General features: G+C 34.0%; 2 protein-coding genes across 2 annotated transcripts in view; both read right to left on the bottom strand.

Annotated features, from left to right (window-relative positions):
• Window positions 1-6,343: 6,343 nt before the first annotated feature.
• LOC145680266 (uncharacterized) lies at window positions 6,344-9,801 on the bottom strand. The gene has a single exon (XM_081750614.1). The coding sequence runs from the start codon at window positions 9,549-9,551 to the stop codon at window positions 8,508-8,510; it is 1,044 nt and encodes a 347-aa protein (XP_081606740.1). The 5' UTR covers window positions 9,552-9,801; the 3' UTR covers window positions 6,344-8,507.
• The window catches only part of LOC145680265 (uncharacterized), a 329,870-nt gene continuing 316,588 nt past the window's right edge, over window positions 9,716-22,997 (bottom strand). The window contains exons 4-5 of the mRNA XM_081750613.1: window positions 15,127-15,419; window positions 9,716-9,854 (exon numbers count right to left, since the gene is read on the bottom strand). Coding sequence (XP_081606739.1) covers window positions 9,797-9,854; window positions 15,127-15,419 — 351 coding nt within the window. The 3' untranslated portion in view covers window positions 9,716-9,796. The remainder of the gene's footprint in view (window positions 9,855-15,126; window positions 15,420-22,997) is intronic.

The raw sequence follows: 22,997 nt of genomic DNA, 5'->3' as shown, positions 1-22,997 counted from the left end.
CTTTCACCGAGAACACCAGATGCAATTTTTCAGAATGGGCTCTGGCTAAATATAAGGAGGATCTGATGTTTCCTAAGTAAGTTCCTTTCAGAAAGTTTGATATTTTTGAACGGTGATGTAGATAAACATACTCATCCTTATTAGTCCGACACCAAAGGATCCTGGACAAATCCCTCTAGAGCAATGGTCGACAAAAGTTTATTCTGCCTAATCTTATAAGCGACTCAAGGATGAAACGCTTATTAACGAAAGCAATGATGTGTATATACTGCCTTGTTTCTGACAAAATAAAAAGTGCTTTGTTATCTTTAGACACTTCCTATTCTTTTGTGACCCTTGGTTGTGTAGGGCACCCTCGAACAAATAAAGAAGAGGTAATATTACAGTCAAGGGGCGCTATAAATATATTAGGTATTTCTTTTGTTACCTATCCATAACGACCTAGGGCCGTCTTCGGTAGAATAAAAAAATGCTAAGTGATATTTCATTCACGGAGCCAAGGATGCTCTAAATATATTTCTTATTCATTTTGTTCGCCCTGCTTGCCAGAAATTAAATACTTTCTTTTGGGAGTGTGCTGAAAAGAGAGGGGCAAAATAAAACGTCGAGCCCCTCCTACATTTTAAATTTTGTTACGTGGTTGCTCAAATTACTACTAAAGAAAGCACTTTAACTAAGATGTCTAAGGTTACTACATTATGTAAGAGTGGCATATTCAGGAATAATAATAATAATTATTATTATTATTATTATTATTATTATTATTATTATTATTATTATTATATGAATGTCTTTGGAGGAGCACCGAAATTGTGTGAAACGAACCATGGTGTGTAGAAGTTTAAGATGAGTGGTCATAGGGGAGGAAAAAACAGGACTTTTCTGTCTGACTCTCTAACGTAAAGATTATGTGCTGAAGGTAAGAAGCGTCATCAATCTAAAATTGGTTGCTTTTACATAGAATATCAGTTCCTTGACTTCTCTTCCTTCGGGCTACTTACCTTATCTGGTAAATTCAAAACGATTTCAATTTAAAACAAATACATTGTAAAACTTTTCCGTAATTAAATATATGCAAGGAAAATTAAATATTTAATGGGGAAATATGTTATCAAAGTGTCCAAAAAAGTAGATAGAAGACTATCTAGTGATAAACATTGTGAAACTTTTTAAAATTCTCCAAATTAGAAGTAACATTTACTGGAAAACATTCGTTATGCACCAGTGAGCATGTAGTGAGCACAGGGGAATAATTACGAAACTATTTGCAAACAAAAATTAGGGATACTAATGCAAGTGCGACAACGACATTTTTTTGGTATCGTCATGAGTTTCACACATAAATTACAATTTGATTCTTTCCCACATAAAAAAATAAATAAAATAACCATAGAAATAAAAATGACAGTTGCAGTTCCATGAGGGTTCAAACCAATTAACTCCGTCATAGAGACTCGCTGCTCTAACTGAACTATTTGTTTTCTTATGTGAACTAAACCTGTTGTACCGTAAAGACGATTTTTCATTACGATCGTGCTACCAATTCGTCCTTTTCCATAAGCAATTTCCACATTTTGCTCTATCTATACGTTAATACTTACTACAGATTTATATATTTGGAGTTCGCAGATAATGCATGTAATAAAACATATCAGAAATATTTTGTTAAAATTTTCGTATGTAGATGTAATCCACATTTCTCTTAGTGACATAGATGTCGCTGCTTCGTGTTGAACTGCAGAATTACCTTGCGTTCTTAAAAATTTCCTCTCGTGATTTCGGTCGATTTAATGTTTCTTTTCTAATTTATTTACTTTAAGCTAATATCTAACACAAATATTAAAAACGGATTTGTTGTTATCCTGTCCTGCTGAGGAAACCTTCCGAAATTTCGAACATATAAAGAAAACGGAGATATTTTCAAAAAACTTCAAAATAAAGAGACACGTCATTTATTTTGCTCACAGTGCTGCATGTTTGTAAATTTGTAGTATATACTTATTTCTAATAAATACATATCTTTTTGCGTATAAGTTTTATTCAATGTATTTATCAATATGAAATAAGTCGAAAGTCAGCAGCAATGATTTCCAATTTAAAATTCTTCAAAAATAATATTGGTCAGGACTCTCACAGAAATACTCCATTGTGCGATTCCGTTAAAAAAGTGGTAACATTGCTATTTAGAGATGTTTCTTTAGTAAAGAGACACGAATTTTCCCAAGATTGGTAGTTTTCCTTTAGAAGGAAGGGGGAAAACACTTAGTTCCCCTCCGGGTTTGCCTATGTTGAAGCTTGAATTTATCACTTATATTTGCCAATATTGTCGATGAACTTCTGTGGTTTAACGTTTCCTCAAGTGTGTTCGCACTTTGGGGTTGCAACTTGGTTGAAAAATGTATAATGTTTCTCAGACCAGTAATGAGTGTGAATTTCCCTCGGTTTTATTCTACCCACATTCGTATGGTTTTTTATCAATACATAGCAAAATATACGTTTTAGTTTGCAATAACAGGTATATAGCGCGAATTTCAGTGTAAATACCAAGTCGCTAAGCTATCAGGATCCCGAGATATACGGAATTTCAGTTAAAGTTTATCACAAATTTTCTCAGCGTTAACGCAAATCGTTACGGAATGAGTGTTTTAATCAACGATATCAACACAGAATTTTGTGCTTGCTACGTTTTCCCTTTTCACATTGCAATCCACAAATTTTGCGAGTATCGTTATGGAATAGAAAATCACTGAAACTCCAGTGCTAGAAATTCTCTGAAACTTCCGGTTCCAGTTTAACCTACATCATGAATCAAAGATGCAGGAAGGAGTTGTTTTGGGGTCAATATAGCGTTGTGGGAGTATTTATCATCCTCTCTGTTAAACTCCTAATCAAACCACAAGTGGTGAAAAGGAAAACACTTCCGATTTTTAGTGTTGATAACTATCGGTATGGCTAGACCAAAAACGGTAAAAATATCGAAAAACAATTTTGTGTAATCAAGTATTTCAAGAATGATCTATCTCGACTCTAAGTTTCTACGAAAACCGAAGGTGGGGAAAATAAAACAGTTTAGGTTTTAACGTTAATCTCTACATAATGCAGCTAGAAGGGCTTTTGTGTAATTCATGAAGTGCCCCTATGATTTTGTCCCGTATCAACACTAATCTCTATTCTCAAACCGGAAGAATAGATCCGGTTTCCATATTGAAAAATATTCCATGATCCTCTTTACGGTATTTACTAGTGTTCATTTATTTGTTTATTTTTGCAATAAATCGACAGTCGTAACTAACCTGGAATAGGAATTCTGTCATGTTTAATGGACGATTTCTTTGGTATTAATTCTGCAAACATCTTCAGGTTATAGCAGAAACAAGGACTCGTCTGTAGGAACTTAAATATTCTGTTTAAAAATATATCTAGCGAATATTCTAGTATAGTAATTTCAGTCGTTTGTTTCTTGCTGTTATTATGATACTGAAGAGAACGTGATGGGAAAGAAGATGGAAACGAAGTAAATGGAACTGAACAAAACAAGGTTGATTGTTTCGTTAGTCGCACGAGTAGTTTATCAGTGAAACTACTGACTACGCCACCACAATCTTCGCTATCTATGTTGCCTTTTCTTTGCTCAGGGAGAGGTATTCAATAAACGTTCAAGAAGCAATGTGTGATGTCAGGGAACATTCCGTTGGAAATAACTGACGTAGTATGCTTAATTCATGATCCATATTCGCTAAACATTTCTTTTTCCAACAAAATGGTCTTAATATCCACAGGCTACCGCAGTTTCCAGGTTACATCCACGGACCTACTCAGACTTATTTGGATGACAATTAACGTCGCAACGGGCCAATCTGTAAATCAATAACAGAACGGATCAACTAAGAGGTACATATACCTACAAGCGCATAGCTTGGATTTGGTTAAAAGGAGTGCATAGTTAAGGTTTTTGTCTCTCTCTTTGATACACATATATATTCATATGGGGTGTCGGGTGGAGAGAAACTTAACGCTAACCTTCTTGACGATCTGCTAGTATGCTTTTCGCACTTGGTAGGCATGGCTCCTGGCTTGATTCTTCTCAGGAAAACAAGAATTTAGGTGCTGAGATAGTTTAAGTGCTACTTAGAAAAAAAAAGAATTTCAGACCTGAAGGTTTGATAAGAAGGGAATTATGGTTATTTTAATAGCAGCAATGTTTGAAATTTATTTTAGGATGAGTCAGAATTCACACAAAAATACACTCCCCTAGAACTACTCTTACATGATCACCGGAATAGATAATCTGCTGGGTTATTTGTATCTCAAAATTAGTGCTGATGAACTAACACATGCACAACATGTAACAATCAAAATTATATTAATAGTGCTTATTATGTCCAGATATAAAAATTGTGCTACTATTTTTACATTGAAAATTCTTGTTTCAGTTTTTGTATAGATAAAAAATGATTTCTTATTATTTACTAGGTAAAATAATGTAAAATCGATTTTCCCAAGGCGATTAAAGTTTTCGACTCTTTTTGAATAGTTATTGGATGCTTGATCTATACCTAGGCAGAGAAGGGATCTTCAAATTTTACAACCAGAATGCTACTCAAGAAGTATAAAATATGCTTTGAGAAGTCAATAGAGAATGAAAGTTTTCTAATAAAATTCTGTGGTCAGACACTAAAGCTACACGCAAACGTATAGAATTGATGCAAACAGTAACTTATCTCCTTATATCTAGATCATAAGGGGGTGTGAACTTCCCTTAAATTAAGTTTTTCTTTTTAATATTTGCAAATGCTAGGAAGCAATATATGTTTGAAATAGCTACTTCTGGAGTACGTAGGTCGGCATCCAGGATATTTGAAAAGTTGCTTGATCGTTTTAGACCACCCTTTTATATCTTGTTGAATAGTCACCTACATAAAGAACAAAGATTAAATTCTCTCCTTAGCAATTAACTGATATATAGGTTACGAATCATTATCGGAGAAATATAACAACTGGGGTTCAAATATCTATGACCAACAAAGTTGGAAATGTGCATGTTTCATGACCGAAAAAATAGCAAACTATGACTTAAACTGTGTTCAAATACACATGAAGTAAATAATTTTTTACTGAAAATTTATTTAAACTAGAATTTTTAACAAACATATTTCTAAGAATAATCATTTGTTAAGACATTTACCTAGTTATTTTGGCCTGAATGAATATCTATAAGCTCTGAAGAATAGATCACAGCATATTACTGACATTATAAGACAAAAGATGAATAACCATCTCCTCATTCCTAATGATAACAGATATCAATTTGAACAAAAATGAAACCCGTCTAAAATATGATCAAAAATAAGACTTTGTATCACTTCAAGCCCACATGACCTTATGCCAAAATATGGTTCAAATATACATATATGTAACCAACAAAATGATTTTTTTGATGACAACAGTCAGAAATATATTTATATTTAATTATACATATAAAAGGATAACAGGATGAAGATATGACCTCATAGAAATACGAGTCTTAATGAAAAATTTTTTTGTAATATGCATCTTAACTCCGATGTTGTGACTGCTTTTAAAATATAATGTCCACCGACGTTTGTCTCTGATGAGGAGACACAAAATATTGTACATTAATTTCAATGTCACTGTTCGTTGAAAAGTATCTCAGATTATTTACTTTGTCCTCTGTCATAGAAAAGGAAGGTATGATATGCTTATCTTCGTAATGTACCCGACAAACTCTTTCCGACACTATTTTTCCGCAAATATGGAGCCCAGCAGTAGGTATGGGCATGGAAATATAGGAAGAATTCGCACTATACACAGCTCACTCAAAAAAGAAGATTCAATTTTTAAGTTGAAAAATACAGAGGAAAGAAAAGTGTTTTATTAATAACTAAAGAACAACAAAATGCACTAATTTTTCATATATGATTATTTGGCAAACTTATGAATCTCTCGAAAAAATTATGTAGTCGGTAAATAAAAACAAAGCTGTCGTGAGGGGGCACATTCTTGGGTATCCCAAACCCCTTGATTAAGGCACTGCATACGTACATTGAATCTCCCCTGGACATATTTAGGCATATGTATGCTGCATGTGTTGTGTCTTGTTTTTTATGCCAATTACCGGTTTAATTTGAAATATAACTATATTGATGAATGTGTATGTGTAACTGAATGTGCAGGGATTGACATTATTTGTCTTAATATGTGATTTTTTATTTCAGTTCCGTTGGTGAAGACAGCCAGTTGAAAGTTACAAAAAAAAAAAAAAAATCCTTTCGAGGACATTTTTGATTTTTAAATAAGTTTACTACACTTTTGAATTGAAAGATTTTTTAGACAGAAAAAGAAAGGTTTATTTGTAGGCCAAAAATTGTGAAGCAAGTGGACATTATAACAAAAATTGAAGTCAATTTTGTACAGTCAATCACGTGAACACAGTCATTATTGTCCATTATAATTTAATTACATGGAAACCATGTATTCTTAATTATACAATCACTCTTTGCTTACACGTGACGAAGAATTACACGTATTATAGACGCGTGTAATTAGTGTTTAATTCTTTGTCTTGTAGCAGATATTTTCTTGAAGAGTAAAGCTAAACCAAGAGCGAATGTACTTTTTTCTTTGTTTGTATAAGATTTTTAAAATGTAGTTGAGTAATTCTTAACAGCCGTTTAGTTACTTAACGTATTCCAGTGTTAATGTAATACAAACTTAATATCCGCGTAAAAATCAAAGATCTGATTGCTGAAGTACATTTTACAATATTTCTACAAGTACTACTCTATTGGTATCCACTTTTTATCTACCCTTCATTGTAGACTTCAATGTTTTGATTATGTCATTTTTCTTTCCGCAGGTACGTTGGTACAACGAGCTGTGTTTTACCTCTACAGACGTCAGATGTAGCCAAAATTAGAGGCGTCTCTTACGGGAAAGCATTTCGGAAAAATCAAAAGTTTTGGTTTCTTGCCTGGAACTAAGGAAAGAAAAGCAACTTCTTCTACTGAATTAATGTTGTATATTGTTATATTAAAATATACGTTTTATGGGTGAGTTCGACGCGAGAAAACTTTATTTTTCAAGATATGATTTCCCTTACGAGCTACCTTTAATTTGGACATTCGTCGTCCGTTTACATCTATAGCAGCACACACACATATTGTCCACCATCTAGTGGACGTTCCTCTATATACTTATGGAACATCCCTCGCTATACGTATGAATCGTCCAGTGGACGTGCCTCTACCTACCTAGGAACGTCCAGTGCCTGTACACTAAACGTTCGTTTTACTTGCGTTTTCTTCTACAGCAGAATACTGGGCGTCTGTGTACGTTCATAAAACTCAGTTACTGCCATCCACACGAGATACATTGCACTTTTATACTGTTACGTATCGGCTGTCCACTGGGCACACATTCGACTTCCTGAAGGTTTACTGGAAAAATTTCGACAGATTTACCTCTATTAAGGTTCAAATCGATGACAAGTGAACGTCTATAAACGTACACATCGATTTCTTCATAACATATACTGAACATCTGCTTTTGTCCGGAATGTCCATCACTGACCCACTGGCTCTCCAAAAAGCGGACATGTAATGGACGTTGCATGGGGTACTATTAAGTTCTATACAAACGTTCAAGAACATGCTCTTAGTGTTCTGTTAAGGTACACTATATGATCATGGTGAAGTATCAATGGATGTTTACTTTCTCATACACGCAGTTCGCACTCACATGTTGATCGATCTTACATTCAGGCGAACTGAATCGGCTAAATTCCTGGATGATATTTAGGCGTGCCTGCGCTGTTTGGTGTTTTGCAAAATATGAATTTGCGAGAACATTTGATAAACTCATGGCACCTGCGAGCTTCATAATCTTCATGTTCTAATATCCTTGGCAATGGCTGATCTTTTCCAAAATCTTTCTTCTCCGAACTCCTTCGATATATCAATTTTCTCATTAGTGTGTGCCAAAATGTTTTGCCAAAGTTGAACTTAAATCTCTTTTCACACACTGAGCTCTTTTTCTTTTGTTAATTAACGCCTTTTGCCAAATATTAATTTTGCACAAATAGTTTCCCGTACTTTTGGCATGGGAGCTCCTTCATGGCCAAACGTTTACCGTACGCACTTTTGATTTGGGGATCCCGGATTCGATTCCCGGCGGTAGATCGTCGTTTAAATACCACGCTAATAAGAAGGTCCACATAGTCTCGCTGAAGAAGGGGACGTTAAACTCAAAATCAATTCCTAACTCTTGGAATGGATGAGAAATTTAACCTATATGTATTAACGTATGTATAAACAAATGCAGTTTACGAAATCTCTACTCACAGTCTCGCCGTGTATGAGGTTTTTTAACTGTGCACCTATATATGTTTAGTTAAGTTTGAACGTCTTCAAAATCTTCACACGGCTGGCGTAAGTAATGTTTTTCACAGGCATGCATCAACGTATGATTAACATACTTTGATCGTTTACTCAACTTCTTTCCACCTTTCGCACATGTATTAACATGTGTTTAGCTAGGTTTGAACGCTGACTAAATCTGTTCCCACACTCTTGGCATGAGTGTGGTTTTGCACCAGTATGTGTTAACATGTGTCTAGCTAAACTTGAACGGTGATTGAATTTGTTTCCACATTCATGGCATTTATGAGGCTTTTCCCCTGTATGCACTAACATGTGTTTAGCTAAATCGGAACGTTGTGTAAATCCCTTCCCACACTCCTGGCATTCGTGAGGCTTTTGGCCTGTATGCATTAAGATGTGTTTCGCTAAACCGGAACGTTGGCTAAATCCCTTTTCGCACTCTTGGCATTTGTGAGGCTTTTCACCTGTATGTATTGACATGTGTGCACCTAAATTGGAACGTTGACTAAATTTTTTACCACACTCTAGACATGTGTGGTGTTTTTCACCTGTATGTATTAATATATGTTTAGTTAAACTTGAACGCTGAGTGAATTTGTTTCCACACTCTTGGCATGTGTGAGGTTTTTCATTTGTATGTATTAACATGTGCTTAGCTAAAGATGAACTTTGACGAAAATTCTTACCACACTCATGGCATGTGTGAGATTTTTCACCTGTATGTATTAACTTGTGCGCAGCTAAATTTGAACGTTGGCTAAATTTCTTTCCACACTCGAAGCATGTGTGAGGTTTTTCACCTGTATGTATTAACATGTGCTTAACTAAACCTGAACGCTGACGAAATTTCTTACCACACACTTGGCATGTGTGAGGTTTTTTACCTGTATGAATTAACAGGTGATTAGATAAACTTGAAAGCTGATTAAAGTTTTTTCCACACTCTTGGCACGTGTGAGGTTTTTTACCAGTATGTATTAATGTGTGTGTAACTAAGCTTGAACGCTGACTAAATTTGTTACCACACTCTTGGCATGTATAAGGTTTTTCACCAGTATGTTTTAACATGTGTTTAGCCAACCATGAACGCCGACTAAATTTCTTACCACACTCTTCGCATGTTAGATTCTTTAAATCTGTATGTATAAACATACGTATAACGGAATTTGAAGAGTCAATTAATCCCTTTAAAAAATCTTGGTTCGTGTGAGGTTCTTCACCGGTATGTATTATCCTGTCTCTTGTCAAGACTGAATTTCGACAAAATACTTTTTCACACTTTGAGTAAGGAAAATGTTTAACACTGTCATATGTTAACGTATGTCTTGCTGTATGTGATCTACTATTTCCAGGGTTAAACTCCTTGCAAGCATGAGATTTTTCATTTGAATGCGAAATTAGCTTTTGTGTTCTGAACATATTCGCTTTTGTGGAGAGAGAGAGTGTGTATGGAACCTGTAACAAATTCAGTAAATTAGGGAGTGGAAATCTAGGTACACTATATGGAAACACAAACAACAAAAAAATGCAGAAGTTTGCATCTAAAATAGAACAACAAAAATATTGCATTTATAACGTGAGGCTTTTCAAGATAATCATAAATTGTACAACCGCGAAAGTGCGAAACCTCAGAACTCATCAAAACCAGACTTTGTAAGGGGTCACCTGGTTCGTAATTAATCTTCAAAATAACTCAACGCGTTTTATCACTTTCTTGACTGACATTTATTATTTGACCATGAAAAGTATATATAATTAACAAACTTCATACACATGGACCTTCATACACACACTTCTTCACTCGCCAAGATGTCTACGAATAAGTACAATTATTTATATCGTTGCTATAGTAACAACAACTCTTATTTAAGTTACCGTTTACAAAATAATAATCTCGAAATCTCTATATATCTTTATTTCTCTTTTATACATTATAATGTTCACATAATTCGCCTCTGATCCCTTTCTGGAAATATGCACAGATTGCCAATGATACATATAACGTTATCGTTGTAACTTTGAGGAGAGCAATAAATCTGTTCAGCTTTTACACTATCTTATATGCGATACCAGGTATTAAAAGTTAGTTTTTCACTTTTTGGGGGAGGGGTTCGTTTACGAGTATTCACACGCAGGTAGAATCACACGTGGGAAATTGAATGCAACCAAAATCAAAAATTCCATAAAAAGTGGAGATACGAGGTTTTGCACTTTTCCCCGATAAACTGATTTATAATCCTATTGTAATATTACATAAAATCTTGTAAATATTAGGAAAAGAGAACTATTGAGGTGTTTCAGTATCATTTGTACTCTCCAAAGAAAATGATGTTCTTTCATTTGATATCTCAAATCGTATCTACATTTATCTATCAGTTATCGGAATAACATCATACTAATACATATACGTTACACTATGCAATAAACATCTGATTATTACAGGTGAAAATGGTAGTACGATCTCACTGACAGTGCTTGTGTACTATATCAATAATTTTGTGGTATAACATTTAGTAATTGCGAGAGATTTTTGCAATTACAACTACCAAAAACTGTTAGTATTATGACAAAGAAAGAAAGAAGACTATAACCATTTTTAAATTTTGCACAAAATACGTCATTTCAAGCAGTATACTAATCTCTACTAGTGCATCTAATATTATTTGCATGCTCTGAGATATTAAGTTTTAAACCCCATTACGATTTTTAAGCCTATTGATATACATCTATGCGAAAAAGCACCCTTCCTAAATAAAAACTTTTGAGATGGCTACGCCCTGAATATTAAGGAAATGAAAGAAACTTGGTATATATTTAATTATAAAAGAAAGTCAGCTCTACTATTTGAAAAAAAAATAGCTATTTTGTTGAGTACCTACCTTTACCTGAATTTTTATCATGTTACTTTCATTCAAATTGGTTTCATAAGGAGAGGAGGAGGATCAGAAAATATACGTTAAAAATTATCATCTCATGTGTCTTTCTTGTTAAAGAAGGAAAATTTAGCATAAGCTTATCGTTTAAAATAAAGGGTTGGCATGCACAGGTGTATTAGAAAAAAAATGAAATTTTGAGTTTTACGTCCCACGGATATGCCGGTTAGGCTAAAGGAGACGGTGATGAGTAATGAATGAAATGGTGGAATGAAGAAAGTGGGAGGAAACGGGAGAAACCCGAGAAAACCCACGCACACGGTGTTTGTCCACCACAAAGTTCACTTGGCGGGAGCATGGTTTGAACCCGAGACCACTAGCACCAGAGGTGAACGCTCTACCACTGAGCCACCGCGGCCCTCAGGTGTATTGGAAAATGCAATATTTCAGAGCGAGAAGAGTAGCATACAGCATAATATTTATCAGTACTTACAGTTGGGATACAGCTTTTCTGCTATAATTTCAGGAAACGCGTGAATAGCTTGAAAGTATACACTCCACAGATGAGCACTCTGTCTCCCATTTTTGTTACTCTTTATTGTCTTTTTACGTTACTATTATTATAATCAGTGTTCTATGAGTAACAGAACACTTTTAAATTGTACGCCAAAGCAGAGTATCTGACAAGTGGATTACGTTACGAAAATAAAATTTACAATATACGAAGTCGGACAATGAAGTAACAAGAAAATTGTTTCAGCTTCTGCTACCAACGCTGCAGTGTGAAACCGTCGCCAGCGTGTGGCCTTGGGCCTGCTCCAATAGCACAGCACGTGGCACGCACACGTAATATTGTCCAGTGCAAGTGTTATTGGCTTTAAGGGGCGAAAACTGGAAATTTCCGTAGTTTCCTTAATACATAAAATTACCATATGATTTAAATCCGAGGGCAGATTGTAAACCACAGTAATTTTTTTTTTTCCAGGTATTCAAGCTGGAATGGTGAAATTGCATGACGAGAGAGTTTGAAATTTGCTCTACAAAGATCCCTTTGTTCTCCTATGTAGCTCTAGCGACACAAACTTGAACTACGAAGCAAATATGGCGTTCTGTTATTGTCCCCCACATGTGATGAGAAGCCAGTTATGCTTAGATTTCAATGAAAAAGGGCATAAACCAGAAGAAAATTACTGTAACATGCGTACCGTATATGGAGACGATTATATGGACTGTTGCAATGTTTTTAGTTATTGTGCATTCCGCCACGCTCCGGGCAACCGGTAACAGCTTCAACAAAGCAGATTATCAGCGCCATCCAGCCAGCAGTTCTTAGTGACCGTCGTGTCCACCTGCGAACCTTATCGCAGAAATTCAACATTTCCTATGCTGCAGTGTCGGACCTATCACAGGACACGTTGCAATTCCGTAAAGTTGGTGCTCGCTAGATGCTTAAGAACCTGACAGATAACCACGAAGATCAGAGAATGATGTCATGCTTGGATCAACTAACACGTTGTCCCATCTGTAAGCAATCGTCAATGGTGATATGTCTTGGGCATACTATTAGACGCCCAAGACCAAGCAGGTATTTTTGGAGTAGAAACATAATGGTTCCCAACACGACAAAAACTAAACGTGATTCAATTTGCGAGAAAAGTGCTTGTGACAATCTTATGGGACGTTTGTTGTCTTAAACACGGGACCACTGTAAATGCTGCAACCTAAATTACAACTTTGGTTAGTGTTGCGTAGTGCCCTGCGTGACAAACGTCGCTACAATAATGCTGACAACGCCAAACTTCATCATTACAACCAGTCCACATGTCTCTTTGGTCTCATGAAGAAATTCCTCACCGGTCAAAATTTAGCGACAGATGCGGAAGTGAAAACAGCAGTCCGCACATTCCTCTACTCCACCCTAACAGACTTTCACTCCACCCAACCTAGGAAAGTGGATCAAATACGTAACATTATTTGTGCTTTGTTTGGTTTTGATATAGTATTATTTTCTTTTGGGGGGGGGGGAATATTGTGCGTTACCTTCCGATGTGCCCTCATAATAATATGTATTGCGCAGATATCCATTACACATCATCTGATCCAGTTTAGTGATCAAGCTTTGCCAGCATATAAAAAAAACTAGGATACCTACATTTCCATTAGAATGTCATGAAAAATTATTCAGCTGTGAACCCATACATCTCAAACACAACATATAGACTAGTTTTGGTATTCTAACATGTGAAACGTCTAAAACTGCAGAAGGTCTCGTGGCACAACATTTTTAAAAAAACAGGCAAACAAAGTCTTTTCATCATTTTTCATATAAATAACGCAATTTCCCGTTTACTTATGTGAAATGGCAAAATACGTCACAGAATCACAATTTCCTCTTGAGTAAATCTAGTTCAAATTACCGGTTTTGTTCGCGAGTTGATACACAAAGATGTTCAAGGGAGAACACCATGTGGAAAATTTTTCTTAAGTACATCTAGTTAGTATTAAGGGTTTCTACATGGTAAAACCTTTTTAACACGATAGAGGGATTGAAAATTATGATACAATATTCTTAATGTTGTGATTAACACTTAACTTATATAAATATTTAAAATGCCGAAACTAGAAAAGAAGTACACATTTCAAATAAAATTTAAAAAGATATCTTATTTCGAGGCTTGAAGAAAATACACATTACACTTATATTTTCTTAGTTCAAATTTCTTCTTCTTTGTAGAGCGTCTTGAAACTGGTCAATATTTCAATCCAGCCAAAAGTATGATTGTGAAAATGCAACGATTCTGAACAAGTGTACAACAAGCTTACTCTGACTCTATATACTGAACGATCTGTGGAATTCAAAAGTTGAAGTTAAGCATTGGTTTCCTGGACATACTGTTGTAGAGGTGTCACCTTCGCTATCTGGTGTTTGTTTTTTTCTGGCTACAAGAAAAGAACTTATTGTGCATACGTTCACGAAAGTATGAATGAAGACCTAAAGAGTTAAATATTTCCAGCAGACCCGAGTTCCATTAGAAGTTTTGATAGTAATTTTTGCTGTGTAATTTTACCCCTACCGACGCAACAATTCGCTCCCTCTCCTGCCAACATGCTGCGCTCCTGCCCTGACTTACATAGCCATACTTCTTTCTAGTGCCAACCTAGCACAATTTGATTCGTGTCTTTTACATAATAATTCTTATTGTGTACGTACACTGGAGCACTATGATGTGAAACTATATGGTTGAGTGCAACTCTCTCCCAAAAATGATAGTTGAAAATAAAATAGCCGACTTTCAGCAAATGAAGTAAAGTATGCAATGAATTTATGTATAAGTTTTTCAATAAATATCCACCTATTTTTTGTTAGACTTATATCTTATGTTTTATTAATGTCTTTGAAAGACCGGAAAATTGGCGTATTCGAGATAATTTCGGGATAAAGTTACAAACATCTATACGTTTGTCCGGTATAAAAAAAATATCACGTTTGTATTTCGGAAATTTTCAGATCCCATTCAGCCACGGAGGTTTTCTCTTCAACAAGCCTCTATGTATGGAACACTATCGCAAAGTACCCAGACCAAAAATATCTACAAGAATTGGTTTGAAATGTGTACTCAATAATTAGGTAATCATTCCTTCATTAAGATAGGTGCACTCACTTGTTTTTCTGGGTACTTCTAGTCTATGTGTGCCGCGCCACTTCCAAAATGTTGATTATTAATTTACGTTCGACGTAGGCCTATCTCGCGTAACTATTTCTCGAAAAATATTCCTTACAACTATAAAATTTCGTACCCATGTAACTGCATTATCAATCTGAACCAGTTAGTGTATATAAAATTTAACATTACCTTTGCGGCCCAACTGAATTTGAATTAGTAGTCATTAATTGCTTGTAGTCATCACAGGAAGAAGAACAAGTCTCTTCAACCTCTACTTTTCTTAGTGTTTCTATATTATTTTCAAAGGCAGGATCTTTTACTGCAAATTCGGATTTCACCGTATCAACATTTAACTTGACACCCGAAGAATACATAGCTATATCCTTCTCACTTGTTTGCTCTCCTTCGGTTGTAGATAATATTAATTCTTTGTTGTCAGTTATCATTTCGTATGTCCATCCTTTCCCATCCAGTGGATCTTCCTGAGGAAAAAAATAATCAATTTCTTCTTTGCACAAAAATTCCAACTTAACAGACGCTTCACAAGCCATTATGGCTCCAAATTTAATACGAATTTGTTACTATGCTTTATACTTCCATTGTATTTTATGCTGCCAGTGTTAATGGAATGACTGACAAGAACGTTCATAGAAACAATTTTATACTTGCAATCGAACTTGCAATCAGATCTTTAAGAAATTACAGAATAATAACTGTTAAAAAACAACACGTTTGAAGAACTTCGTTGTTTGCTTCCTAAAGCCTCTATCAGTCAGTGTTGCCAACAAGTTAATACAAAAAGTCACTAAATAGGAAATGAAATGACTCCAATTTTGGGTGAAAAGTCGCTAAAAAAATTTTCGTTGAATTTTGCCTCTTTCATATATATATATATATATATATATATATATATATATATATATATATATATATGTGTGTGTGTGTGTGTGTGTGTGTGTGTGTGAATAAGATACGTGATAACTCAAGCCATAGTACTATCTACGCTACAAGAACATATATGAAAGACTCATATATAACTAATAATTATTTCACTTTTATACATTTTTAACTTTATGATCAATTTTGCTTCAGCGCAATCAAAAATTAGTTTAGAAAAACGAACAAAATTAAAGATCTAGAAAAAATCTTACACACTTCACTTCTACTCACGCTTCTACAGATAATTTGTTTGCTATCGGTAATGTATTATTTGTGACTCTGAAAGGAAGTTCTCTAAACTAAAGGACATTAAAGCTGGGATTGGTCTCCATTAAGATGTAACAGCACTCAAAGCGGGAATATAGAGATAAATGTTATGTACTTTCCCACGTCGGCAAAACCTGCACTGGTTCAAATAAACGAAAGGAAAATAAACATATATCTGAACTGATTCGACCTAATAGTACTTATTTTAGAACAAGTTGTTCGTAGCACAAAAGTCGCTAGATTTGTAAGTAAGTCGCCAAATCGTCATTCCAAAATCACCAAAAAAGACGCTAATCGGAAAAATTATTTTTTCTCGCTATCCTGGAATCCTCTATATTAAGCGACTTTTCCCCCTAATCGTTAACACTGCTATCAGTCACAGACAAAGGATATCCTTTGTCTGTGCTATCAGTGTTGGTAAGTTTCCCTTAGAAAATTTCCCTTTCCTGACACAAAAATTTTCCTAGTTTGTTGAGTGTCTAATTACAATGACAGAAATCATGTGATATGTTTTATTTATCTATACTAATGGAAACATCGACTAAAGTCGTTTCATTCATTTCTTGCCTCTATTTTTTTACTTTTATCTTTTTTTAATACAAAAATACAAGTATATCCAGCCAACAATGGAGCAAATTACACTAATGTACTGTAAGACGTGGTTACTTTGACATCACGGATTACTTTGAACACAATATGAAAAGAGTTGCATTGTCCTCTGTCGGCAAAACCATGAACAGAAATATGGTAGTATCAACTGCAACGTAAGATAGAAAACCTAACTCTATTTTGGCTATAATGTCGACTGTTAACATCAGTTCTAATTACCAAAAGTGTTCATTGTTGTAGAGGTATGGGAAGCAGTCACTGTAAAAGCCGCCAAAATTTGAAAGATATCACGTAGAAGATTGTCCGTCATAGTTAAGTCAATTTCTTAGAATATTTATGTCTATAATCAAATTTTAATGAAATAGATGAAATTGAAATGTGAAACGTTTTAACGTTAAAAAGTAGTTTCAGTCTCTACTCGGGGTTACTTTGCACCGGCCCCGAATACCGCTTAGATAGGAAACTATTACTACTGGAACCTCCTGCAGTCTAAATTTCCTATTAAGAATATGCCGGAACGAATTTCTTGTTGGAAAATTAATTATGAACCGTGGCGTATCCAGAAAAGTAGTTTGAGAAAGGCTTCGCACACAAAGACTTCGATTTTTCTTTTTTAGAAATCACTAAACTTTTGGGGGCGGGTTTGCAGACTTTACGCTTAGGGATAATAAATATTAATTTTTTTAAAAAAAATCATGCGCTTTGGGTGAGTTTCAGCCTGAAAGTCCCAAATCCCGTAGCTCTCTCACTAACAACAGTCGACACGATATTCTTGGACTTCAAGAATAACAAAGGCAAATCAGTTTACCGGGATTATTTTTCTGTTGCTGAGTTGGCATTTTTGTGGGACATATGCTAAACTATCAGGATACGGTACCTGTGCCAGTACCAGAAAAAACATAATTTTCTTTACAGCTATCGATAATTCAAACTAAGTACTTATACCAGTACCATCATTCTAATAACAGTATTTGTAGACTGAATGCAGTTTTGTGTAAAAAATAAAATGTATATATACTGAAGCGAAAAAAATGCACAGAAACCTTATGTTTGTATATTGAACATACTTTTTTTGTACGTTGTGCAAAGTAAATCCACTCATGGGGTTTCTTTGCACCAAAGTTTATATTTCAATAACCAAGGTCATATACTAATGAACTTGCACTAATGTTTTAATTATATATATCTAGCTATTACATATTTAAAATACAGTGTTCCAAATCATTACGTTTCTAAGTTTGAGCGATTTCTTTTAAAATGGCTTAAATCTTGTGCACAGTAACACCGTCTTACGGTATTGAATTGTTTTATATTTATTTTCGTCCTTTTTTCATATATATAGCGCAGCATTACAATGCACCCAAAGTGAACATCTCATTTATATATAAATACAAAAGGAAAAGAAATCTTAATAATAGTAAATTACAAACACTAAGTTCATAATCATAATAATGAAAAAAGATATTTTGTATGTTATCATTAAAAAAATAAAATCATAATAAATTTTACTTGCATTGTATGTAGAAATCATTACACATATATAAATTTACAAACAAGGAATGACACTGATTTACTTAGTTCTTACAAAATGTTTATGCAGTTGTTAGCTCATGTATTCCTCAACCGAGTAAAAGCAGTGACCAGTTTACTGCTTTTGTTGGAAAATAAATGTTGGACCAGCAAGAACTGTAATTTTCTCAACAAAAAAAAAAAAATAAGTTCCACCAATTATTTGTCGCTGGACCACCAAAAACATTCTACTTTTTCCCTGGTAATTAGGACTACTTCCACCATGTGTCTGGACTCACCGGAATTTTATAATGGATTACTAAACTGTTCCAGCAATGAATTCCAGTATGGCTTGCTACACTTCCATGAAGGTTCCAAATGAAATTCTATCATTTTGTACTGTGCTTTTACCTGGCTCCAAATTGTACCACTTTTGCTGTATTTTATGCTTGTTCTACCAAGAAATTGGTAGATTTATATGCAGGCTCCAGCAAGAAGTTCATTTTTCATTTTGTGGTCTTCTTTGTTGGTTCAAGCGAGGTATTTCACCGTATTTTGGTGGATTTCTATGCTGGTTATGAAAATCCTGTACCGAGACCATAAACAATGTTTAGAATTTATTGTTTCTAGTTAGCTAAAGGCAATTTTACACATAATTCATCACTAAGCAAAGTATGCTCAAGAAAGACAGAAAAACATGCTTGGAATGCACCTTGATGGAATGCACAAGGAATAATAAATTTATGAATTCATTTAATAAAAACTGATAATTAACTTGTATTTATTTATCTGCAATCGGTTATTCGAATGCGAATAGTATTCTGAGAAAAATTTAACCTTTTCATAATTACTCACTACTTATTTCTAAATATAGTGGGAGAAAAACAGTTTTCGCAAGTTAATAACATCAACCAAATTAATTTTTTGTTGCACATTTCAACGTGTGCCAAAGTGGGTTGAGTTTAATGGTTTTCCAATACGGACGCTGTAATAACTACAATGTTAAAACTTCCCACTTGTACATGTATTATCTGTATAAAAAATGAAATCTTTGAGTTTTACGTCGCACGGATACGCCGGTTAGGCTAAAGGAGACGGTGATGATAAGTAATGAATGAAATGGTATTATCTGTGTGAATTCGGTATAGGTTACTTATATGTATATCAGTAGCTAAGATTTCCGGCTTCGTGGTGTATATTATACGTATAATGTAGGTATCTATCGTGTGTGCTTTCAAAGTAATTTATATTTTCAAAATCTGGCGCTATCACTGAATTTTAGAGGTAGCAGGTTCAGACTTATCATCCGTTTCCCAGGGGCTGTTCCATTAATTTTTTATAATACAAGTTCAGTATCAGAAAAGTGTCATTTTCACATCTCCTTTTCATTTTACATACCCAGGTCGAATATGGGAAGGAACCGTGCTCTAAGCGGCTTGCCTGGATTTACAAACTCCAACGAAGTTAATGGTTGGAGGATACCTTTTCTAAGGTTAGGGCCACTTGATTCCCACTTTCTAGACTAACCTAAAAGGCCGATGTGACTCCTATTTGGAGGCCTCAATCCATTTTTGTATCCTTTATTATAACTAATAATTGTGTTTTCCTCTGTAAATATCCTTCATCACTGCTTGAAGTGAAGTGAGTGTACCTACATCGGAGCATTAACAGAAGCTTGGAACCAAATTAACTCTTTACTGACAAAATAATGTGTAACATGAAGACATATCCATCTCTCCTCGCCTGGATTCGAAGGAATATACTTCTGAAATGGAGAACAAATATGCTCCTTCTCCAAAAGGGAACTCAATAAAATAAAAATATTCAAGAACTGATGGCAACTAATGATGTAAAATCAGAAATGAAACTTTTATAAACAAGGTTCCTACTGATCTGGAGAATTCTATTTCCCTGACTTTCTGTGACCATTGGCAAGAAATTCCCTGACTTTCGAGACCGATGTCGGATGACGTTGACATATACATAAGGAATAAATAACGGGGAATATTTATATATGAGAACATTATATTATATGGAATCAAACAGTAATCAATTGCTTATATGTTCATTCCACTTAGTTTCTATAAAAATATGAACAACGTCCATTAAAATGGAAGTTAAAATTGTAATACAATTAATGTTAGAAAACACAATTTATAAAATTTCCCTTATTTCCAGTTTTTTTCCTGAACTTCCCTGACTTGCACCCTTTTTCCTGAGTTTTCCGTGACTTCCCTGACCAGTAGAAATCTAGATGAAATAGAACGTAAATGAAACTAAAACATTTAGTTTTTTTAAAAAAAAGCAATCAAATATAATTTTGAGTTCCCATTGCAGAGTAAAAAAAATTGACACGAGCTGGCGATATGAAAATATGGAGATCATACTGCTCTAAAATCGTTGTACAACAAAAGAAAGTAAGCTCTGTAGTTGTATCCAATGATAGTTGAGTCTGACATTATTCGTATCCTATAAAATAAACAACCGAAGATTTCAACTCATGGCCCCGACAATGGCTTGAAGGCCTACTACCGAACACAAACTAGGCCTGTCAATCTGAACATATCTGTACGCAGAAGAATGCATGTGAGTGAATGAATATACTCAAATATGAAAACTATACACACATTTCATTTTATTTTATTTTCATCCGTAGTCATACATGAAGCTTGAAGGAAGACGAGCGTATGAATCAGACACGTCAATAAATAAGATACAAAGAAATAGTTATTACGTACTAAAAAAACAATAACGAAACAGAATATGAGACATGTTATTTGACACAAAATTAGACTATACAATCTACAAGCTACGTTTAGCAGACAGATATTCGTCTACTGAACAAAAACAATTGCGCAATAGGTACTTCTTTGTAACTGATTTAAATGCATTCATTGTCTCAATGTTACGAATATCATTAGCAAGGTTATTATATAATCCCACACAGCAAGGAATATTTCCTCAACCAAAAGAAAATATTTTCCTTGGTTTCCAAAATGTTTTCCTTCTCTGGAGATTTCCACGCTGGTTTCCCCAATGTATTTCGAATATTTCCCGAAAATATTTCCCAAAAAAATGTTTGGAAAACATTTTAGAAAATACCGAAAGTACATGTTGAGATTGCTCGCTGAAAAGTAAATCCTGGAAAATATTCACAAAATTTATTAGAAATTTTGTATTGAATTTAATGTAATATGTTCTCACTGATGAGAAGGAAAATATTTTTGAAATGATACTAAAAATGTTCTTCATATATGATATGGAAAATAATGGAACGAAATATATTCCATATATTCAAAAAATGTTTTCCAATACGATATTGGCAATATTTTCTATTTTTACGAGAAAACATATTGAATATATATTTTTAAAGAACGCTTAGAATATTTTTAAATAAATTATTTCGTAATATAAGAAATATTTTTTACAAATGTTTTTAAAAGGTTTACTTAATATTTACGAAAATAGTTTAGTAATCTTCTCTTATAACTTAAAAGAAATATTTTCGTAACATTCTAGTATTATTTCCAGAAGATTTATCGAATTTTGAATATAGAACTTTAAAACAGGAGAAAGAAAACATGTTAAAAATGAATAGAAATGGTTTTCTGTTGTGTTTTGGAAAATATTTTGTTTTTTAGTGAACAACATTTTCTGATATATTATAGAAACGTTTTTCCATTGTTTTCAGAATATACTCTTCCGTTACTGGAGAAAACATATTCCTTGTTATATCTGAGAAATATTCCAAATATTTACCGGATTTTTTTTTAAATGTAGGGATAACATTTTCTGAAGTACAGGAAGTATATTTTTAGAATGTTAGCAGGAAAATAATGTAAGGAAAATTTCCACAAATTGTACTAGAAATATTGGCCGTTATGCTGAGACGTTCTGACGCGTGATTAATGCCATACTAAAGAGTTCGACTAACATATGATTCCTGCAGTAGGTAGGCCTTTAGTATGACGCTAATCATACTTCAAAACGCCTCTGCATAGGGCCTATTGTGTTAAATGTAGTGTAATATGTTATCAATGTTGAGAGAGATAATGTTTTCGAAGTAATACTAAAAATGTCTTACGTACATGATAAAAAGCAGAATAAGAAATGTATTTCATATATTTTAAAAACGTTTTCCAACATGTTATATTAGTCTTTTCTAATGTTACGAGAAAACATAAGAAACATAATTTTTAAAATGTTTCGAATATTTTAAAAATAAATTTGTTCGTAATATAAAAATATTTTAAAACGCCTATTCATTTTGTATGGAAATGTTTTTGCTACCTTCTATTGTAACTTAAATGAAATATTTTCATACAATATTTTAGAATTATTTCCAGAATATTTAATTGTGTGTTGAATAAAAAAATTTAAACAGATATAAAAAAAATAGAAACTGTTTACCATCGTGTTTAAGAAATACAGTAAAAGAACATAATACTTAAAATGAATTTAACCGCAAAAGTTTCTGAAACAATTTACTAATTTACATTATTGCATATCCTTAGACAGTGGTCGAAGTGAGACGGTATGCGGTGGTATGCCATACCGCCTCTGGTTTTTCAGTGATGAAGGTATACCGCCTCTGGTATTTCAGTGAGCAACGCATACCGTCACTGGAGAGTAGATGCTAAGTATCTTTAATAAATCCATTTTTATACATAGTAATTGACGAACAGCGTTGCACGTAAAGAGATTTTGTTTATGTAAAAGTAATTCCTAAGTTGATA

The sequence above is a fragment of the Thermobia domestica genome, chromosome 3, assembly GCF_964235325.1.
Source record: "Thermobia domestica chromosome 3, izTheDome1.hap1.1, whole genome shotgun sequence".
Lineage (NCBI taxonomy): Eukaryota > Metazoa > Arthropoda > Insecta > Zygentoma > Lepismatidae > Thermobia > Thermobia domestica.
The sequence above is the reverse complement of the archived record's forward strand: the minus strand, read 5'-3'. Positions and strand labels throughout refer to the sequence as shown.

Bases quoted from the DNA above. Each gene is read 5' to 3' on its own strand.
- LOC145680266 (XM_081750614.1), bottom strand. From the start codon at position 9,551: ATGTTTATACATACAGATTTAAAGAATCTAACATGCGAAGAGTGTGGT.